At 39.1% G+C, this 20,725-nt stretch overlaps 2 protein-coding genes and 1 long non-coding RNA gene across 4 annotated transcripts; 2 read left to right on the top strand and 1 right to left on the bottom strand.

Annotated features, from left to right (window-relative positions):
- Positions 1–2,194: 2,194 nt before the first annotated feature.
- dpcd (deleted in primary ciliary dyskinesia homolog (mouse)) lies at positions 2,195–4,624 on the bottom strand. Its single transcript, XM_034120644.1, has 6 exons — positions 4,528–4,624; positions 3,820–3,900; positions 3,589–3,713; positions 3,326–3,459; positions 3,061–3,163; positions 2,195–2,654 (listed from the first exon to the last, which is right to left on the bottom strand). The coding sequence occupies exons 1-6, from the start codon at positions 4,589–4,591 to the stop codon at positions 2,550–2,552; spliced, it is 612 nt and encodes a 203-aa protein (XP_033976535.1). The 5' UTR covers positions 4,592–4,624; the 3' UTR covers positions 2,195–2,549.
- Positions 4,625–4,833: 209 nt separating this feature from the next.
- LOC117474468 (DNA polymerase lambda-like) lies at positions 4,834–12,837 on the top strand. Of its 2 annotated transcripts, none has more exons than XM_034120265.1 (9): positions 4,834–4,887; positions 6,046–6,190; positions 6,610–6,907; positions 7,613–7,730; positions 8,577–8,915; positions 9,047–9,220; positions 10,341–10,469; positions 11,054–11,222; positions 11,823–12,837. In XM_034120265.1, the coding sequence occupies exons 2-9, from the start codon at positions 6,076–6,078 to the stop codon at positions 12,176–12,178; spliced, it is 1,698 nt and encodes a 565-aa protein (XP_033976156.1). In that variant the 5' UTR covers positions 4,834–4,887; positions 6,046–6,075; the 3' UTR covers positions 12,179–12,837. The 2 variants fall into 2 exon arrangements, with proteins under 2 accessions (XP_033976156.1, XP_033976157.1); XM_034120266.1 differs by having other exon boundaries at positions 4,862–4,887; positions 6,046–6,091.
- Positions 12,838–13,296: 459 nt separating this feature from the next.
- On the top strand, positions 13,297–20,404 carry LOC117474590. Its single transcript, XR_004555108.1, has 2 exons — positions 13,297–13,674; positions 18,666–20,404. It is a non-coding gene; the product is annotated as an uncharacterized LOC117474590 (long non-coding RNA).
- The last annotated feature ends 321 nt before the right edge of the window (positions 20,405–20,725 follow it).

The following is a 20,725-nucleotide window of genomic DNA, read 5'->3' as shown; positions in this document are numbered from 1 at the left end:
CACTGAGGGACGAACCCGCACAAAAGAACCACTACAAGGGGAAAAAGAAGTGCTCCCAGAGAAATTAACTTTTACAGTCAAGTGCCCATACACTTTTTGCCTCATTTTGTGGACTTTGTGTAATTCTTTGTACTGGATTGTATGTAACCATTGACTATCTAATCTGTTAGTTATTTCCAATGCAGACAGATTTTAGGACAGATTTTTACTTATAAAATCAATGGGCAGGAAAGGTACCGAAGTGCTCAACAATATTGTCTTGAATGAAAACCTCTGGTTAGAAGTAAAACCAGCTCAGCAACAAAGAATGTTTTAAAAGAGAAATTAGTACAATGAAGCTAGACACGGCAGCTATCTGTGGATTTACTTGTGGTTATAGCATCTGAGTCTCAGTCGACATGCTATCCTGCCTTAAGGAGGCCATTCTGGAGAATCTTTAACCTGTTTTTTTTTTCTACATATATGAATATATTTTTACTGTAAAAATGTAAATGACGTCAAATGATGGAAATATTTATTGTAGAGTGTATATTAAAACCACTAAAGAATCAATTCACAAGCTGTGCTGCTTTTCTCTTGAGTGTTTTGGGATGGAAAGCATAAGTTGTTGGTTGCCCCCCCGAAAAAACTGTTGTTTCTTCTTCTTCTTCTTCTTCAAGCTAGAGACCCAGATAACTGAGGGGCAATATCTGTGACAGGCTACTGAATTCAATGTGCTCAGCAAGTGAGACTTGGGCCTGAATGGCCCGAGCTATGCATTAAAAGCGATGAGGTCAGCCCACCATTTTGGCCCAAACAAAGGTTACCACCATGTAGTTGCATTTCTCACGATCGCACACCGTAACCCTCTGATCAAATGGGCCCTTTGTGAAACCTCATATAAAAGGGCATGTTATACAATAGTGGGTTCGAATAATAACACGAGGAGGGGTCAGTTATCAAAAAGAAGCCAGTCACACAGGGAGGGGTTGAAGGGGGGGGGGGGGGGGGGTTGCGGAGAGGGAGTTGAAGGGTTGCAGCAAAAGCATCGGGGCCTGTGTGGCAAAATGTGGCATCGGCTGAAAGAGGGGGAATGGCTGGGAAGAGGCATTCGGCAATGAAAGGGAGGCAGAAAAGAAACCCTCTTCCCAGAAGCAGTTGAGCATGACCATCAGAGGCCAAACGACAGGGGAGGAAGAAGACCCCGAACACAGGGACCCGGCTGCTTTCACAGTGCATGAGCTGGATGTCCAATTTGTTAGTTGGTGTTTGTTGCTGCAGGAATTTGTTTTGACAGCAGTTCAAGCTCCCAAAACTAAAGCATTGAAGTACATAACTAAACTTCTGAATGAATGCTTGCTATTTATCCGCACAAAGTAGTATCAACACAGCACCTATTTTAAAAGAGAACAAACGAATCAAGTATGCATTTCTTTTTCTAAAATTAGATCCCTCAAAGGAATTTGCAAAACAACAAGACAGGCTATGTTTTTTTTGTACTCTTGTTCTTTCCATCTGGAAGAAGACAAAGCACTAGTGAGAGACCTGTGGTTTTGTCTCTGCTTTTTGCACTTGCTCTCTGGGTTTGGACAAGTGGTAAAAAAAATGCTAGGAATCACACGGTTGAAACAAGCTATACTTAAATGCTATTGTCTCTTTTGAACAGCTCTGCAAAAAATTGTATCCACTGTCTAAGTATTTTTTGACTGGACAGTGTTTGTCTGGTCCACTGAAATAAGTAAACAAATCAAAAAATATTCTATCTGAAGGATTTGTTATCTTTGGTACATGCTGTATTATAAATAGCAATAAAAAAAATCCAAAAAGCTTGTAATGCCGTGTTTATATTTGTTAGTAATATCAAATTTGATGGAACAAAGCCCTGCAACATTCCTAACTTTTGTGCATGTAGTTTGAGCTGCAGACCACAGAGTCAGAGTGACCCTCTGTTGTAAAGGGGGAACAGTAACACAAGCTCGCTCTCTGACCAGACTTTCAGTAATGGCTTTCAGGGTGGGCTACTACATGCAAAGAACATGAGGGTATTCAGTTAACACAAATGGGATGTGCTGGTAACGGTGACCCCAGAACGAACAGGGATGAGGCATTGTGTGTTTTACAAGGACATCAATGAAAGGAGGATGGTAGGTTATGTGATCCTCATCAAACTTGCTCCCTAGTAGTTTTGGTAACGAGAAGCGAAAAAAATAGACACTGTTGTGATACAATTTTTTATGTAAATTATTTTTTGCAAAAAGAATAATTAGAGAAAACACTTATGGTTCACCTAGAAAAGGTAATACATCTAGTTGTGAGGGTTTGAAACACCAATATCTGGAATGTCTGTATCAAATATATCCAGAAGGAGAAAATGTTAACATTGAAAACTGTAATAAATGAATCCCAATTAGGAACAGATTGACAAGGCACTGTGCAAATGCTTTCTTAATGAAGGGATCCGAGTAGAAGGAATAAATAAACGTGGGCTCACATGTGACTTGAACATGACGCAGTGAGGTTCTGCTTTAAATTCAACGCAGAATTTATCCCCTCGCTCCCACAGTCCGAATTCACTGAGTTTTGCAGTCCACATCCCCTTCGTCGGTCCCCTTCAGTTTCTTCAGCTCCTTCAGTAGCTCCTGTTCCAGGGTTAAGATCTCCTTGGGTTTCTTGTACTGGACGAGAGAGAAGAAAAAATAAATTACTTAAACATTCGCTCCATTTCCCTCCTGCAAATCCTTCACTGTAAATCTTTTTGCAAGAGCCTGCAAAACATAAAGAAATCATAAACAAAGAAAATATTTATGTCAAAAACTTCAGTTATTGATGTTCCAAGGGAAGGCTTGAGTTTAAAAATTGGTATCAAATACTGTATAATTCCATAAAAAGCTTTAAATAAAACACAATTAAACTTTTGCAAATTACTGCTGAGAATAAAATAATTGGTTCCCTGCACTCAAGATTTTAGGTCAGAATAATAAGAATCAACCTTTAGTTCTTACATCTTTACATTTAAAGCAATTGGTAACACAACATTATTGGTAAAGATTCATGTATTTGTGATTGTTGTGTAGAACTTACGCTGATAATTAAAGTGTTGTTTGCGTGAGAGAAGTTGAGGGCAGAGTTATCCAATGGCAGCTCATTGCGATCCAAATCAGGAATATTGAACTTCTTATAATACCTGGGGAGATATAGAGAGGATGTCAAAGGTTTATCACGCTCCCGTGTAAACAAATGCATTGTAAACAGTGCCATCTATAGGGAGGATACGAGGATTACATGCAACAAGTGTACAACACAGGAATTATAAGAACATATAGAATGGGAAACCCAGTGTTTTCACTTTTTGTTTGACGTTTTAACGACGATGCATCGGTCAGACGGCTCTGCAGAAACACTGAAAACATCTTTAGGGAAGGGAAGGTTGCGGATTCTCCACTGAAAGCTGTTCTTTGTGTCTTTACGCATTAGCACAGGCTGTGGAAACAGAAACATTCAAATCCATGTTGCAGACATGACATTCACTAGTGTTTTCTCTTGAAAGATTAAAGAGAACTTATAAAGTAAAGAAGGAAGAGGATTAACTGTAGAAGAAAGAAAACCTACGTTGGAGCAGTTCTCCTTGATCACCTCCGAATCCAAAGAAGTGTCAGGGCCCGCTAGAGGCTCCCCGACCTCCACCTGCCATGGGCTCTGATCTCCGAGTGTACTTTTATGGCGCCACTTTCGTACTGTAAAGAACCGAAAGTTTTTATAACATACATAAACTTATGCCATTAAAAACCAGAAGGGCAGTAGCTACATGCTTCTGTTCAAAACTCAAGATGTATTTCTCACCAATGAGCTCATCTGTTTTCAAGTCGTACTCTTCTGACATTTCTTTTCCATCTGTAAAGAGGTAGTGGATTTTCCTTTTGCCTGGAGGCGGAATTTGAAACGATTTTTCATATAAAATTACCATTTAACAACAAAACAAAACACACCAGAATACTATAATGTTAGTTTAGCACAACCTATACAACTACAGTCTGTACTAACACAACATCACATGGCATTATTGGTTAATTTTGTATAGCTGTAAAAAAACAACAACATGGATGAATAAAAGGTACTTCAGGGAGTAATGTAAAGCGAGCAGAGATGCTAACAGGAAGCAGGACCAGACTCAAAATTAGCTAGATGCTAAAAGTAGAAATGCATAACTTCTCTCTACAGGCACTTAGAAAAGCGAGTCAAAGTGTACTTCTTTAGTCAGACACAACTTTTTCTGAAATGTTGCTACATGCTCCTGGCGAAGAGCTTAATAAATTGTCAAAACATATTTTACAGCATGAGTTTAACGGTCTATTTCTGTTAACAACATGTGTAATCTGCTACAAGGCTAGTTGTGCCACCTGGTTGTCGCAAAGTGACATTGTTGTTAGCTTGAGAGCTAGCTAGCAGACTAAGTTCATGAAAATGAATAAAGATAAGCAAAAATATAGCAATGTTGGCAAAAGCATATCTAACACTTGTGTAGCGTCGTTTTCTTTTGAAGTCCCTCACCATCGCTTATTAAAGCTGTTTTCTTTGATGATTTCAGGATATCAGTCCAGTTTTGCACAGCCATGTTTCTAAAGAGGTTTCTCGTGCAAAGGGCCACTTCCGGACACGACCCGTAAGTTACGGGTCGTAACCACAGCAACTGATAAACTAAAGACGTAAACGAGAAATTGTATTCAACTATATAAAATAATTTAATTCAACTGTTTAGTGGTAAAAGTAATTTTAAAAATCCATGGTGTAATATAAAGACATCAAAGCATTATTGAAATAGATTAAAAAATATATATATTCGTAAATGACCCGGAAGTGAAGCAATTGATTTGGCTGTTGTTCTGTTCGTATGGTTCCATCTGACAATGGGTAAGAGCCCAAATATTAGTTTTTAAAAGCGTTTTGGAAATAAAAGTACAGTTGTATTTTGTATGTATTGTAGTGAATTAAACATTGAGTAAAAATAACAGTTTAAACAGTTTTAATATCGATTGTTTAGGGTTAGAGCCCGATAGCACAAGCTAAAGAAAGTTAGCTAACACGATTTTATCGTTAAAAAAAATCTCGTGAGACATTATATTGTTATCACAGATTGATAATTAAGCCTTTTGTATTAACTGCTGTGTCAGCTAGCTGGATATCTGTACTGAGTACAAGCTAAAACTGATCCCACTGTTTTCTATTCCAGTGTGTTTAAATCATAGACTGTATATGGTTTAAATCAATATATAATGTTGACAATGCAGAGCAATGTTATGCAACAAGTGTACAAGAAGTGTACTGTTCTGTCATAGATAAATGAAAGTAATTCGAGATCAACAGGCATCAATGAAAAGGCAGTCCTGCAATAGCATTTACTCATTCATTTACTTAAGTACTTCAAACACATTTAAGGACCTACTAATGCGATTTTAAAATTATATATATTACTTTGAAGATGAATACTTTCATGCTTTCAACATAACTGATCATGTTAATAATTACAACGTTTTGTTAATATAAATGTAACTACTCCACCGACTCCAGACAAAATTACTTCCACAATGACCAGATTTAACATAAAATGCTGCACATACATTTATGGATGTATTGTAGTATTACATAATTTAACATTAACAGGTGGCAATCAGTCTGCATACACAGTCTGCATATACCTTTGCTACCTAGTTAATTAAGATGAAGATAAATGTGCTTAGTACATTTAGATTAGGATACTTGCATTACTTCATTATGTAAATAAGAATGCACTACATTTTAATATAGCATTCTTCCAGTGTAACATCGCTACTGTCAAATAGTAAAAACTATGGCATAAGTATCACACATTTAGCAGGCAAAAGGAGCGTTTTGCAAAGGTTTAATACTTGTATTCAGTCAATATTTCAATGTGTAACTACTGCCAACTCAGACATAGTTAAAATGGTTGCTCTTTATGGTATCACACAGACATTATTATAGGTTTGTGGATGAATTTTACTGAACGAAATTCTAAATAATAAATAAATACATCTGTTTACCATTTCACAGGCCTCTGGCACCCCTCCTTCAAGAGACACAATGGAGCCTCGTCACGGTATTATGAAAGCCTTTCCCAAAGTTAAAAGAGCCCGAGTGTTACAGGGAAAGGATGCTCCCCCAGTGAAGAAGAAACCTGAAGAACATGATGTCAAAGGTTATTTGTGTGTGTGTGTGTGTGTGTGTGTGTGTGTGTGTGTGTGTGTGTGTGTGTGTGTGTGTGTGTGTGTGTGTGTGTGTGTGTGTGTGTGTGTGTGTGTGTGTGTGTGTGTGTGTGTGTGTGTGTGTGTGTGTGTGTGTGTGTGTGTGTGTGTGTGTGTGTGTGTGTGTGTGTGTGTGTGTGTGTGTGTGTGTGTGTGTGTGTGTGTGTGTGTGTGTGTGTGTGTGTGTGTGTGTGTGTGTGTGTGTGTGTGTGTGTGTGTGTGTGTGTGTGTGTGTGTGTGTGTGTGTGTGTGTGTGTGTGTGTGTGTGTGTGTGTGATCACGGATGTATTAGGAGACGAAACCTCAAAGTTGAAGCCAAAAAAACATATTCAACATATTCCCTCTTTGAAACATGTTCCTCTTTCTGTCCCAGGAAACAGTTTTAAAGGCGTCACAGTGTACATTCTGCCTGCTGGAATAGGAAATGCCAGATGCCAGATCTTTGAAAGGCAAATTGAGCAGAATGGAGGACAGACAGAGAGAGCGCTGTCTCCCGGTGTCACCCATGTTGTTGTGGATGACAGCATGGACAGTGACAGGGCGTTGCGATTACTTAAAGTGGATTGTATGCCCTCTGGAGTCCAACTGGTGAAATGCATTTGGTTGAGCTCGTGCATCACTCAGAAACAACTGCTGGATGTTGACAGCTACAGCCTTCTTTTACCCAAGAGGTAAATAATCTTATTGAACTTTTTTAATGCTTAACTGCATCTTGATTTTACTATGTTTCCAGTTTATCACATACATCGTTTTTTGCAGAAGAGAAAGCCATAAATGTGAATCCACTTTTGAATTGTACGTCACAGTTATTTATTTATTTATTTATTTGACCGGGACAGTGCACATTGATTGACATTACTGTAAACGCGCCAACAGGCTATTTTTCATCTGTAGTCCCTGGACAGATGGACAGATGTTGAAACTACTTAAAGGGAAAATTAAGCGCAGAATTCTAAAGTACATATATTTTATTTAGCTTGTAGTGCTTTGTATCAATCTAAATTGTAATATGTTAAGTTGCAGAGTCTTAAATTCCAGCCATAAAGATGTCTGCCTTCTCTCGAATAAAATGGAATTAATTGGCATTTGGCTTGTGGTTTTCAAAGCGCCCAAAAAATACATTTGGAAAACTCAACAACAATTTGTCATTTCATTAATTCTGAGTGTTTTACTCAAGATAATCCACAGATCTTGTTGCGAGCAGTTTTATATAGGAACTATTTTCTTTCTATTGACCTACTCTACTACTACTGTTCGGCTGTCCCTTTCAAAACGAAGCATTTCCACAAGTCCTTTGAAATGAAACGCCATACATATGTTTGAAAATGCAACGAGTTGTCAGTCATAAAATCTCTTTTAATGTTCTCCCCACTTAGGCAATCTGAAACAAAGAATGAAAACATTGAAGAAGAGCTGCCAGATGTCCAGCCGACTGCAAACGCTATTGTTGAGCCAACGTCTGATCACAGCAAGCAAGAGGAGACCTTAGACATGGTAGGTATCCTGCTCCTGTGTACAGCTTTTGCAGGTTTTGCAGTCTGTAATCATTTTGTACCATAGGGAACAAAAGCTTGACATTGAATACATAAAAACAACACGTCTGTGTTTGTTATAGTTAGGGCTGCACGATTTTGAGTAAATTATATTTATTTGAAAACATTTTCTCATTTTCATTCAGTATTATAAAAAAGATCATCTTGTGATTTTCTTTTAAGATGATCTCTACCAAACACAGATTCTTTTTTATTAAAAGGGCCATTTTATGGTTTTTAGGTTTTTCCCTTTCCTGTAGTGTATTATATAAGTTTTTGTGCATGTAAATGGTCTGCAATGGCTAAACTACCAAAGTTCCCTCCAGAGGCATGAAAACGCCTCTAGTATTGTCCTTCATTTCTTCCGCAACATAGTGACATCACTAGGTAACACTCAAGCTTCTATAGACTAGGGCTCCAACACATTCTACGTGATGGGCTAATGTGCGGGTCATCTCTAAGCGATTGACCAAGTACAAAAGAGCCAGCCAGCTAACCAATCAGAGCAGACTGGGCTCTGGTTTCAGACAGAGGGTAAAAAGAGGTGCTGCAGCACAGGCAGCATTAAAGCATGGAGACATGTCACAGTAGAGACACTAAATATGAACTTAAAAATGAGTATAATAGGGTCTATTTAAGTCTGTAGAATACTGTTTAGCATTGACCTCTCTGCAGCACCACAATACTTTATTAAGAATGTATTTTTCACATATTTAGCATTTACCAAATATTGCACCAATTGCCATTTGGATATTGCACTATTCCATATTGCAATTTTGATAACATAACCTTCATATTTTACTCTCAGGCAGTCCTAGGCACTCAAGAGGAAGTGCGCGGAGAAGAAGACGGGGTCTCTCAGAGTGACCTGGAAGCTCTTATCACTGGTCAGACCCCCCAAGAGGAGACTCCTGGCCCCAGCCTGGAGCCCGCTACAGACTCTGCTGCTCAGAGCGTCGTCCCAGGGAAGTGGGTCTGTGCCCAGTCTTCTCAGTCCAAAAGTAATAACTTCAACAAGGACATCACGGACAAACTGGAAGTGCTGGCCAAGGCCTACACTCACCAGGGGGACAAGTGGAGGGCACTGAGCTACTCCAAGGCTGTCAACGCTCTGAAGAGTTACCACAAGCCCATAACATCCCATCAGGTAGCCTGAAAGCCTTTTGTTGGTAGTGTCTGGACTGTGTGTGTAGCAAGTGCTTTTAATTTGATGACGGGCAAGTATAAATATTATTCTAATGCACAATAGGAAGATTGACCTTTTTTAATTTGTTTTAGGAGGCTTGCCAGATCCAAGGAATTGGAAAACGCATGGCCGACAAAATCGATGAGATCATGGAAAGCGGTCACCTGCGGAAGCTAGACCACCTCGGGGATGCTGTGCCAGTGTTGGAGCTTTTTACTAACATCTGGGGTGCAGGGACTAAAACTGCACAGCTGTGGTACCAACTGGTAAGACAGACATATAACCTGATTTAGAAAATCTTCTTGCTGATTTATATTCCCTATATTGAAATTACTTTATTGCATATTTTGTCGCGTATCTGCTGTCTGACAATTAACAAGAAACTGCACTGCAGGGAAACCATACATGAAGGATTAATAGAAACGTTTATTTTCTAACTAAAAAGTCCCCTTAGTGCTAATCTTGCTTAAATGTTCAAGGGCATTGTTACAGGCCAAAATGTTGTCTGTTGAAATAAATAATCAGTTGCTGTATTGTGTGCTGCGTTTGTGCAGTTTTAGACACAGTAATCGTTGTCCAGAGCAGACCAACCCCAACCGATTAGAAACCCCTTGTGAGAGTTGTTTAACATCATTTCGAAGCAATCCCTAGTGCAGTTAAAATGCAATGAGAATATACACCGACCCAATGTTTTTGGTTCTGCCAAAACATAGGGATTATAGGCTGCCTACGCAGGCATTTGTTGAGATCAAGACAGATTAACAACCAATGCTTGTTTGACATCTCGCCTGAAGATAACATGTAGAATATACTAAATGAATTCCATAAAAATAGTGACGTTTGTAGACGCAGGGTTTTCACTGTTTCTGTGTATAATTTTCTAATGCAACATTTTCAACCAATAAGAAAGGCTTCTGAAAGTACATGTCCTGGTCCGCCTCCTATGTACATGCCCCTTGAGTATCAATTTCCTTCAGATTTGGAGTAGACAAACAGACCATGGCTTGTGAAAGCGCCCATAAGAGAACCTTAAATAAAATATAAGTTATCCTTTCTAAAATGTTTGTTTATACATGTCGGATGCATTGAATAATATGTTAATATATATGTTAATATAATTATCTGATTTTCTCACATATCAACTGAAGTATCATCCTTAAAAATATAATTTGTTGGGCTGTGAATCCCTATAAAAAAACAAAGAAACTATGAAAAACATTTGCGTTCTTCATCAAAATCATCAAGGAATTGTAGTTAGGCTGTGAACTAAAATATGTTATCATAATTAAGTGCATAATAGAGAAAAGAACGACACAGGAGACACATTTCTATTATATAACATGCTTTTTTCTTTTAAGATTTATTTAAAATGTTTTTTCCTTTTAGGGATTTCGCACACTGGTGGACATCCGCACAAAAGCCCACCTGAGCACCACTCAGAAAATAGGACTCAAGCACTACGATGATTTTCTGGACCGAATGCCCAGAGAAGAAGCAGCTGCCATAGAGAAAGTGGTAATGCATCTTCATCTGTCGCAATATTTACATATATCATTCTGTATAAAAGACTCAAATATGCCTGCATCTTTCACCACTTTGAATATGTAACATGAGGTGAGATATCTCTGAAAAAAGATTCCCCCTCTAGCCCTCAGTAATTTGGAAGGAGATGCTGGAAGTAGAAAAACGGTTGTGTCAGCTTTCCTTGACTGCTTGATAATGGGAAAACCAGACTGTGCTCTCACAGAGTGGAGCATCCCAAAGGGGAAAACTACTCCTTAAAAGTAGCCGCATCTTACGTTAGCCAGATACCTGTTCACTCCAGGGCGCTGAGTACAAGACTAGTTGTTTTCATATTGTATTACTTATTTTTCCTTGAAAGCTGCCAGATAGAAAGTGCACATTAGATAGATGACTAAAGCAGGTGTATTCCCTCCGGCTTGTCAAAAAAATGATGTGCTGGTTCAGCAAACCTACCTCCCAGGATAAGGCTAAAAAGCGTACTTGTAAGAGTAAAGAACATATCCAAATATTTGAAAAAAATCCTCCATCATACTCGGAAAGACGATAGCCTATATTCTCTGTCTTTTAATGTGCAGGTGAAGGATGCTGTCCATGCAGTAGACCCAGGCCTGTTATCGATGGCGTGTGGCTCCTACCGTCGGGGAAAAGCCACGTGTGGAGATGTTGACGTACTTATAACTCACCCTGATGGCAAATCTCACAAAGGGGTTTTCAGCAAACTGTTGCAGAGCCTCCGTGACAGTGGTAAGCTCCATCTTCTTTAGGTGTTAAAGGTCCCCTATTACACTGTTTTTCATCAATATATTATAGGTCTCAGATATATACAAAACATGTCTCTGAAGTGTTTGGCTCCAAATACCAAACAGTTCATGCATTGTAGCATCCCATAATCCCCTCTGTTTCAAAAGTGCTGATTCTGTGTCTGTTACTTTAGATGAAAATAAGGAGCCCCTCCCCACGCCCCTCTGAGAGATATTTGGTTAAAGAAAACACAATGGTGCTCTAGGAGGAGATTCAGGTGATAAGGTGGGGGGGGGTTACCTTGGTTGGTGATTGGCTAATGGTTACACAAGCCAAATAAACGTTATGACATCATAAAGTGGCCAAAATCTAATCAGCTCATTTTCAGACAGGTTTTTATATAAATGGATCAGGACAAAAAGAGAGAATCTTTTTTTCCTGAAACTTTCAGAATCTCTTAACGCAGAGGGGACGCATGTTTATGTATAAAAGACATGAAAAAGAGGACTTTGCATAATAGGTGACCTTCAAAAACCGCCTGATGTCTTTCTAAGATGTTTTCTTTCCTAAAGAGAAACCTTAATAATAAACGTTATTTCTAAGGGTTTTTGACGGACGACCTGGTGAGCCACGAGGACAACGGAGAGCAGAAGAAGTACATGGGCGTGTGCCGTTTGCCAGACCACCGCCATCGCAGGCTGGACATCATCGTCGTGCCCTACAACGAGTTTGCGTGTGCTATCATGTATTTCACCGGGTCGGCACACTTCAACCGCTCAATGAGAGCCATGGCAAAGACAAAAAGAATGAGCTTATCGGAACACTCGCTGAACAAAGATGTGGTGCGTCAGGGTAGCTTAAAGGTGTTTGGCGGCACTCCGTTCACTACAAAGACAGAGAAGGATGTTTTTAGTATTTTAGGCATACCATACAGAGAGCCCCATGAAAGGGACTGGTGAGGTTTCCCCAATCACACTGTTTTGTCTGTTTTTAAAGAATAATCATGATGATGAATGATGACAAACTGCAATTATGGCCAAACAACTATTTTTAAGAATGTTTTACTGCTGAACTTATCATGCATGAGCCCTGTTTTACTTAAATACCATTTTATTCTACAATTGAATTGATACGTACCATTTAATCATAAGAACTACCTTTTTTCTTACACTCAACCCTAATTGTATCTTTTCTTCCAGATTGTTTAAGGGATGTGTACCAAAGTTTTGAGATATCCATCTCTGAAACTCCTACTGACACGCCATTACAAACAAATATTGGGAATTTTGCTGTAGGGTCCAGAAAAAGTCCAAAATATTTTTAATTGTATTCTTAAGGAAGGTTTCTTACGTGTATTATTCACAGTGTAGAAGGTAGCTGAATTAAGCTGACTAAACAGGAACACTATGAAAAATAAATGTTGCTTTGAAGTTTAATCAATGTTAAATTGTAAAACTTCTATTATTCAAGGCTGACATCAAAGGTTTTAAAGGTGAATATATAAGCAATTCAACAGGTTAATCAAAAAGCTGTGTGCAGGCCTGGATACAACTTGAGGTGAATATAAATGTATATATATATGATTTTGCAAGTTGATTAAATGTGTCTTTTAAAGTCATTTTAACATATATGCTTGATACTTTGTATTTAAAAAAATAAAAAAAGTGGGTTATGGTAATAAAAAAAAGGGAATTGAAAATATCTTCCTGTGTCTTGCTTTCAGAACTGCACAATAGAATGTTTTATGTTTACAAGCTTTAGTCTGAAACGACAAGACAGTTCTAGCTGCAGTATTTACTGGCTTGTACTTTTGTGACATTCTATGTAACTTGACCGGCGTTTGGTACAATCAAAAACTTCTCTAGTCATTTTTACATTGAATATGGCCTCATAAGGGGGGATACCACATTTAAAAAGTCATGAGGAAATAAATAACTTTCCCCATAAACTGGAGAAGGGGCACCCAGAAAGACAACAAGGCCATGCACTGGAGACGCACCGGTCCCTGATTGGTCAGTCTCTCCCCAGCTGGCCTTTGCTGTCCAATCACGATTCAGTCCGCAAAACCGGTGGCGATCCACGCAACCGCACGCGCATCACGTTGTGCACTGCACATGGATCGGGTCGAGGTTACCACGCCACACCCAGCGGACCGAGGCGGAGTGGCTGTGCTGAACTGTATCCGCCAGTAGCACCCACACAGCCAGCGCCAGCTCCGAGTGAGATGTCCAGAGGAGGCGGCGCGTCCAGCGGCCTCTCAGCGCCACAGGGGCCGCGAAACAGTTGAACATATTCGGGCATAGTTTGCGAACAACACTGTTTGCGTGCGTATATTTTTGTCGGAGCTGTAGCCACTTTTTTTGGAGGAATGAGAGGCGTATGTCCGGCTCTCAACATGGGATTGTTTTTGCACGCTGTTGGCTCTGTCACCCCCACCGAGTCCGCAGCAGACAGGGTAAGACTGAGCAGTCAAAAACAAGGCTCTCTCTCAGGGCTGTTAGCTAGCTAGTTATCCGGCTAACTTAGCAAACTGGAAAACTTTATATTAACTGGCTTATAAAACAACATGTCAAGTCAGTATAGCAACATAGTGTTTCTGTTTTCATTCTATATTGACTTTCTTTCACTTATAGTGTGCTGTCAAGAAAGATATTCGCATGCTTGTTGACTTCGTCTGCTAGCTGCGATAGCTAACCCAGTTAGCATAGTTAAAGTGAAGGGACGCTCGAGTCAGGGCCCTGCTGTGTCTTGTTTATGGTAAAGGCAGGGTTTGACATTTCAGTCAGAAGTGTGTTCCAAATAAAAATAAAAGCAGTTCTACAGGTATGGAAGTGGCCACACAGGTAGACATAACAAATAGCATTGACTGGTACATGTATTGATTACTGCCATCTAAAAAGAAAATAGTTCTAATATTATAGCAATTTATTTTATAAGATAATAAAATATGTTATTGGCAGTGTGTTGACAATGACGTTGTTAAAATAAGTTGACCCAGTCATGTCATCAAGCAGATTTATTATTTATACAACTGTTTTAAATACAAGAATAACTGTATTATTATGTGTTAGTGTTATCGTATGTAGAACATAATTTGAAGTACAGTCTCCATACATTCTCCTGTCTTTTTTATTATAATAGTCACCTAGGCAGATAATGATATGCTGTTAAATAATTCATGTTGATTAATAGGGGATAAGAGTTACCTTTTTTAAACTTCTGAATCGATATTCTTAGGGTTTCTTCCTTACAGCTAAACTTGTATTGTAACCTGGTGTTATTTCCTGTTTAGTACATTCACATTGCAACTTCTGAGGAGGTAGACATTAGTAGTGAGCTTCAGATTATTGTCAAAAACAAACCTACCTGCCAAGAGGGATATTTGTTTTACATTCTCAATTTTTGCAGTCTTACCCTGCTTTTGTTTTGGAGAAATGCTGTGGTTGCAATAATACACATTGTTGTGTTTCTTATGGCGTCCCTTGTGCATGCACAATATATATAACATAGAGTATATTTAGTCATGCAATTGTCCTTGGTCTTGTGACTTTTCAGTAAACATTTTAAAGGCGTTGACATTGCTCTGAGAGAAGCAGTTTGATTTGTAGTGTTATTTCAGGACAAACATTAGTACAAATGATGCCTTCAAGAAGTATGTTATTTGTTCATGTATGAAAGACTCATGGCCCTTAGGAGACCATTTCAATCACATGGCCCTGAGCTATATCTTCTATTTGAATTCATCCAAAAACAGAGGCAGCTATATTTTTTCTGTCACAGTATTTTGGTAACCTGTTATCGTCAGTTATTATGATTAACACTCAGATCTGTTTTCATCACCAGTTTACAGCAAAAAGGCAAACGATTTCTTCTAGTTTGCATCATTTCTGTAATCTGTCAAAAATGTGTACCTTCCACTGATCGATTTGAAACGTGATGTATTCAAGAGCTGGAGTCTCAAAAGCTTTACAAGTGTTTTTGTTTCTTTACACAGCTTATCATAGCACCTAGAATAAGAAACAAAAGTTGTCAGTTACTTTTTTCACATGACATCATGGGGTAAAAAAAAGCTGGGGTCTTGTCAGCATCCTCCACACACACATCTTAAATGTATAAATACAGTGTTTTGTTTTGGGGGGAAAAGGACCGTTATTAATTTCTTTTTTTATTATTACTTACTTGCAGGTATTAACATAGCAAGTTATCAATCTCATGAACTTTATCATACCTGCCACTTTAATATATTAACTGTGTAACCAAAATAAGACTTATAATCATGATACTACCATCATTTCTGAAGCCATTGTCAAATGTCATGTTTTTACATCAGTGCATTTCTAACAATGTTCCTTAGAGACACCTCTAGTTGACGGCAACATGTTTGTGTCCCAGTTTGATTATAGTCCTTGAATAGTACCAGCTACAGTAAGTGTAATCTTGTATTCTAAAGTCCTGGCAAAGTATGTTCTGACTTGTAGGTAGAATGTAGCTACTTGTTTGTTCAACTGAACTCCTCAGCTATGTGGGATAGTATTGCATTTCAGGGACAGTTCACACAAACAAATGCATACTTTTTTCTTTTACCTGTCAATCTAGATTGTTTTTAGAATTTAGGGATTTGAGAAATCTCCCAACTAGGCTCTTGCTGGTGACAGTGCCAGATGTAAACAGCTGTAACGTTAGCCAACTCAGTAGGGCTAGGTGAGCTAGCATTAGCTTCATTCTCCGCGTTGATACATTGGCCGGTGTTGTTCGTTAGAGAGAAAGTAGTTCCTCTATGAACCTGTGCACAACATGCCTTTTGGATTATCTGAGTAACCGGGCCTTAATTTCTAAGAGACATTGCTGTCGAGTACTACTTCCTTTTTCTCCCTTTTCTTTTAGAGAAGGTAAAAATGTCTACGACTAATACCTCCAAAACAATTTAGATTGATAAATAGCTCTTTAAGTAAGAGGGAAAATAGGTGTTTTACATTTTTGGGTTGAACTAGCCCTTTAAAGGCTGTTTGGAACGTATCAGTGGTGTTGTTACATCCATGACCTTGATGACTATAAAAAGCGCATTTCTTTGTTGCAAGACAGAATAATAAATAAGGGGTCGGCAAGGTCTTTATGTGCATCAGCTAACTTGCCAAGTCCCTACAGGCCTGTATTAAGTGGATCAACTCAGAATTAACTCAGAACTGTACCCTCTTAACTCCAGTGACTGTAATCGATAGCCGTTCTCACTGTCTGCTCATTTCAGCAGCTTCTCATTAATAAGGATTATTATTTTCTAACGCAGCGATCATTTCTGGGACGGAAACCAAATCCAACTTTAATCTTGTAGCGTAGCGTAGCATGAGAGAGTGGATTGTTGCCTGTTTGGATGATAGACAGAGGAATCTAGTCTCTCCAGATTCTTTGCTCAGTCACTGTCTCCTATAAGATAAAGGTTACAGGGATAGTCTCAGATGAGCCGCATTTTTTTCAGGTTAAGGCTTGATTGACGTCCCATCCCGCAATTTAACGCGCTGAGTGACATGCATGTCAAAGATTAGATGGAGCACTTTTTCTCCACGAAAGGCCTGTTTACGAAGCCCCCCCCGACCCACTTCAGTGCTCTGCTATCTTTATGCGGCACAGGCTGAAGACCCAAACAAACTAGATCTGTATCCAATTCCAAAAAGGGCTCAGCCTGCCAAGTGGGGAGCATATGGTGGGGAGTAGTGAGTCAGTGGAAACAGCTGAAGTTATCAGAGGAACAGAACATTATGTGTTTATTACACAGACAATTAAATCCCTCCGTGTTGGGGGTGTTTTTTTTGATAAAATGTCATGTTGATAAGGTTGAAACAGCTGTTGAGAGAACTTTTGAAGGTTGCGTCCACATTTAATGTCAGCAGTTTAGATTGTGCTGATCCAGCGTGTGACGAATCATTCCCGCGTTACCTACCGCTCTGTGTCTGGATTTCACTCTGCTTTTCTCTCGCCCGTTCTCCCCAGGCCTCACACTTTAAAACACACACCTCTCAGCACCCTGTACGCCTTATTATCATGCCCAGCTAGGAGCTCGCCCTCCGCTGCTGCTTGGAAATTTCCGTAGAGCAATCCTTGTCCATTGTTTGGGGTGAGGGAGTGTGTGTGTGGGGTGGACAGAGGGAAGAAAAAAAGATAGAGAGGGAGGCAGGGACTGGGAGAATGAGAGTATGTGTGTGAGTTTCTTTTGAGGGATAATGACCCATGAGGTTGGAGGGACTTGTCTGGGATTTTTGGAACCTGGATCCTCATCGGCATGCATCGCAATCTGGGACCTGCACTGGTAATCTGCAGGGATCAAACCTATCCTTCTCTAGATCTTGGGCTAGCTAATCATTAAGCTCATTTAGAAGAAAACATCTGAGGGATCTAGCTGGAAAACCCCATTTGAACGGATTTTGATTACTCCCTTGTCTTCTGGCACTATGGGAATCATCGGATCTGATTATCCTCCTCAGTCAGGTTCGCTTTTGATCATTTCATTGACACTAGACAAATACCTTATTGGTTTTGGATTAAAGTTGACTCTTGTGCCTCTTTTAGGCCTCAGCTAAATCTTTTCAAGTTGAGTTTGTGTCTCAGATCTTGGGCAACATACTGAGAGGTTTTCACTGGCTGCCGTTCAGAAGTTTGCACTTGATATGTATCTTAAACACTGGTGAAATTCAAGCACCTTGTTTACTCCAGAGCTAAGTTTAAATGTGGCTACAAGATATGTCTGCAGTGTTATCATTCTAAATCAAATATCAGGGCTAGGCATGTAAGACATGCTTTTTCCAGGGTTCTTTTCACCACCGTTCCCAAATATTTGTGTTCTTTCTTTCAGCTTTGAGTCCTGCTTCTCTTTCCCTTAGTGAATTGTTGTGTGGGAAAGTGTTGTACATCAAAAGAAAGTATGCAAATACATCATACTACCTAAAACCTGTTTAGAAATGTGCATTCTCTTTATACAACTGGAACATGGGCTGCTTAGCAACAAGGGTTTAGGTATTTGACTTAGAATACACATTTCAATATAATTGCATGAAGCTATATTCTAAAATTGTCTAAAAAAACGGAAATGTATCTTTAAAGTTCAGAACAAACAACAAAAACGTACAAACATGACTTCTTATGTAGCTTCTGAGCAGGTGAAATGTTCTGCAGATTATCTTTTATTTTTGCTTGCTTAATGCAGATCATTTTATCTTTTTGTTTCGGCAATAAATAGTTTTCCAAACAGAGCAAAACATGGCACAAATGTAATTTCACACTGTGTGTCAAGGAATACAAACATGAATCATTGTGGGGGGGTTCTGTTATTTTTAATTTATTGGCACAGCTCACTGTAACCAGATTACTTAAGATTATGTTTCTTTAAGGTTGTTTTCTTTAGTAGAGATTTTGATAACACTTTCCTTTTAAAGGGACACTGCTCCTCTCTTGCAGAGCCTACTGCACTGTGAAGGTGTGAACAACCAGAGCTACGTCTGTGAGTCCGGACACTGCTGCGGGGAGTCCCTGTGCTGCAGCTACTACTATGAGCTCTGGTGTAAGTATCCTGCTTAAGATATACATACCCCTTGTCACTTTCTCGCAAAACCCCTCCACTATTGAGGGATTGACAGGCCTGGGATATTTAGCTACCTCAATAATTCTGTTGTTGCCGAAACATCTCAGCACCCCTGAGGATTATTAGTAATAACAAATACATTTAGATTTATTTTAAGTATGGGCGTGTTTTGGATTCTCCAACATTTTTCAAGAACTTTATTGTTATTATGAAAGCACAACCACATTGGAGTTGGGACAGCCTCAAATGGTACATATAATTAAAAAAAGAAACACATGGAATAGATAAGGCATGGATTGGCCAATATAACAACATTTTAGCATTATAAGGGTAACATATCCATAAATTCCAGGAAAAAAAGTGTAATATATTAGCAGCAGCAAAAGTTACAGCCAAGCATCGGTCCAGTTCACCAAACCGACATTGGGACAAATCTCATCTGGACAACATTGGTCAGTTTCTAGGAATTCTTTTTTTCCCCCTCATTCCACAACCCATGTGCCTGTGGTACCCCATCCCCTGCAGGACACTGGTCTGTGTTACAGAGTACATGTTGAGATCAGGGAGTCCTCTCCGGGCCAGTGTCATCTACATGACTCCACAACACCAACCTGTGAGAGGTGTCATGTTCGATGTTCAAGAGTCTGACTGCCGAGAACTGGGGCGTGACTGACTGCCAGCACAACAAGTAACTGCACTACTGATCTACTAACAAAATTCTGAATGAACACTTGTGTCCCCACCTTCACTGGCAACATTTCCCTGAGGTTCAAGGGCAGACTTTGGAAAGGCGCTCGCTTAAAGGCCAGCTCAGATGGACATTTGGACTCAACACTGCTCCTTTAGATCAAATGTCACATTTCTCAGACGGCAAAAGGGTGATATCAGACGCTCGACTGAAGGGCAGGATGTTCCTCACAGCGGGGACTGCCTTCAGGCGGGTGAAAAATACATACCAACCATAAATTAGTAACATTCAAACTAATTTGACAACATTTTGTGAACCTGCATTCTAAACCATTTGTAAGCTATGTCATATTACCTTTTTTCAGATTCAGCTGATAGAGCATCAGAGCTTCCGGAATTTGACAAAGACTACGTAGAAAATGTCCAAAAATGTTCATTTTTTTACAAATTCTTCTTAGATTGGAGTTTTTTTTGTGCAAAAAGTAAAGAACCTTAAGTTTAAAATAATTAATAATGTAAAGATATCTTTCTTGGGATTACCATAAAATAGTGATGGTAGGAGTCCCTGGGTTATTGAAACACAAAAAATGTAACGTAAATGAAATTATTACATTTTTTGAAACATGTTAAATGTACTTTTTGATTCAAGGTATGTTATGTTTCAGCTAAACCTCCTTTCCACTCTGAAAAATGTTTACATGTGATATAATGTAATGATACGTGTATATGCAGTATTAAATGTATTACTTTACACAGATTCTGCTTGGAAAATATTCAATAAATGTCTGTGATAATGTAGCCGCATTATTTCCACAAGGTGGGCATGACATAAGATGTTTGATATGCTCAGACATGATGTCTGTCTGGGCTCCATCCATGTTTCTGACCTGACCCTGTAACCTTTTTAAATCGTCTGCTCCAAATCTTCCATGACAGTTTCTTCTGGCTTTCATTGATGTCATGAGGCTTAGGAACAGGCATTAATGATGGCATATGGGCAGTACTTGCAGTCAGGATATAATGGTTTTAACTTAAGGGCTGGAATCCTTGTTTACACACACTACAGAAACATGTTTTCTACAAGATAACCCTACTTACCTTATTAGATAAGACTTTTAAAAAAAGGGCGTGAGAAATGCACTTGTGATGATTTAACGCAGATTATTTCATACGTTCCTGTTGCTTTAAAAGTCACCATGGGTTTATGTGCTTAGTTAACACAAATATGGCATACATGTATTTACTGTAC

The sequence above is a fragment of the Trematomus bernacchii genome, unplaced genomic scaffold (assembly GCF_902827165.1).
Source record: "Trematomus bernacchii unplaced genomic scaffold, fTreBer1.1, whole genome shotgun sequence".
NCBI lineage: Eukaryota > Metazoa > Chordata > Actinopteri > Perciformes > Nototheniidae > Trematomus > Trematomus bernacchii.
This window is presented reverse-complemented; position numbering and strand designations above follow the sequence as displayed.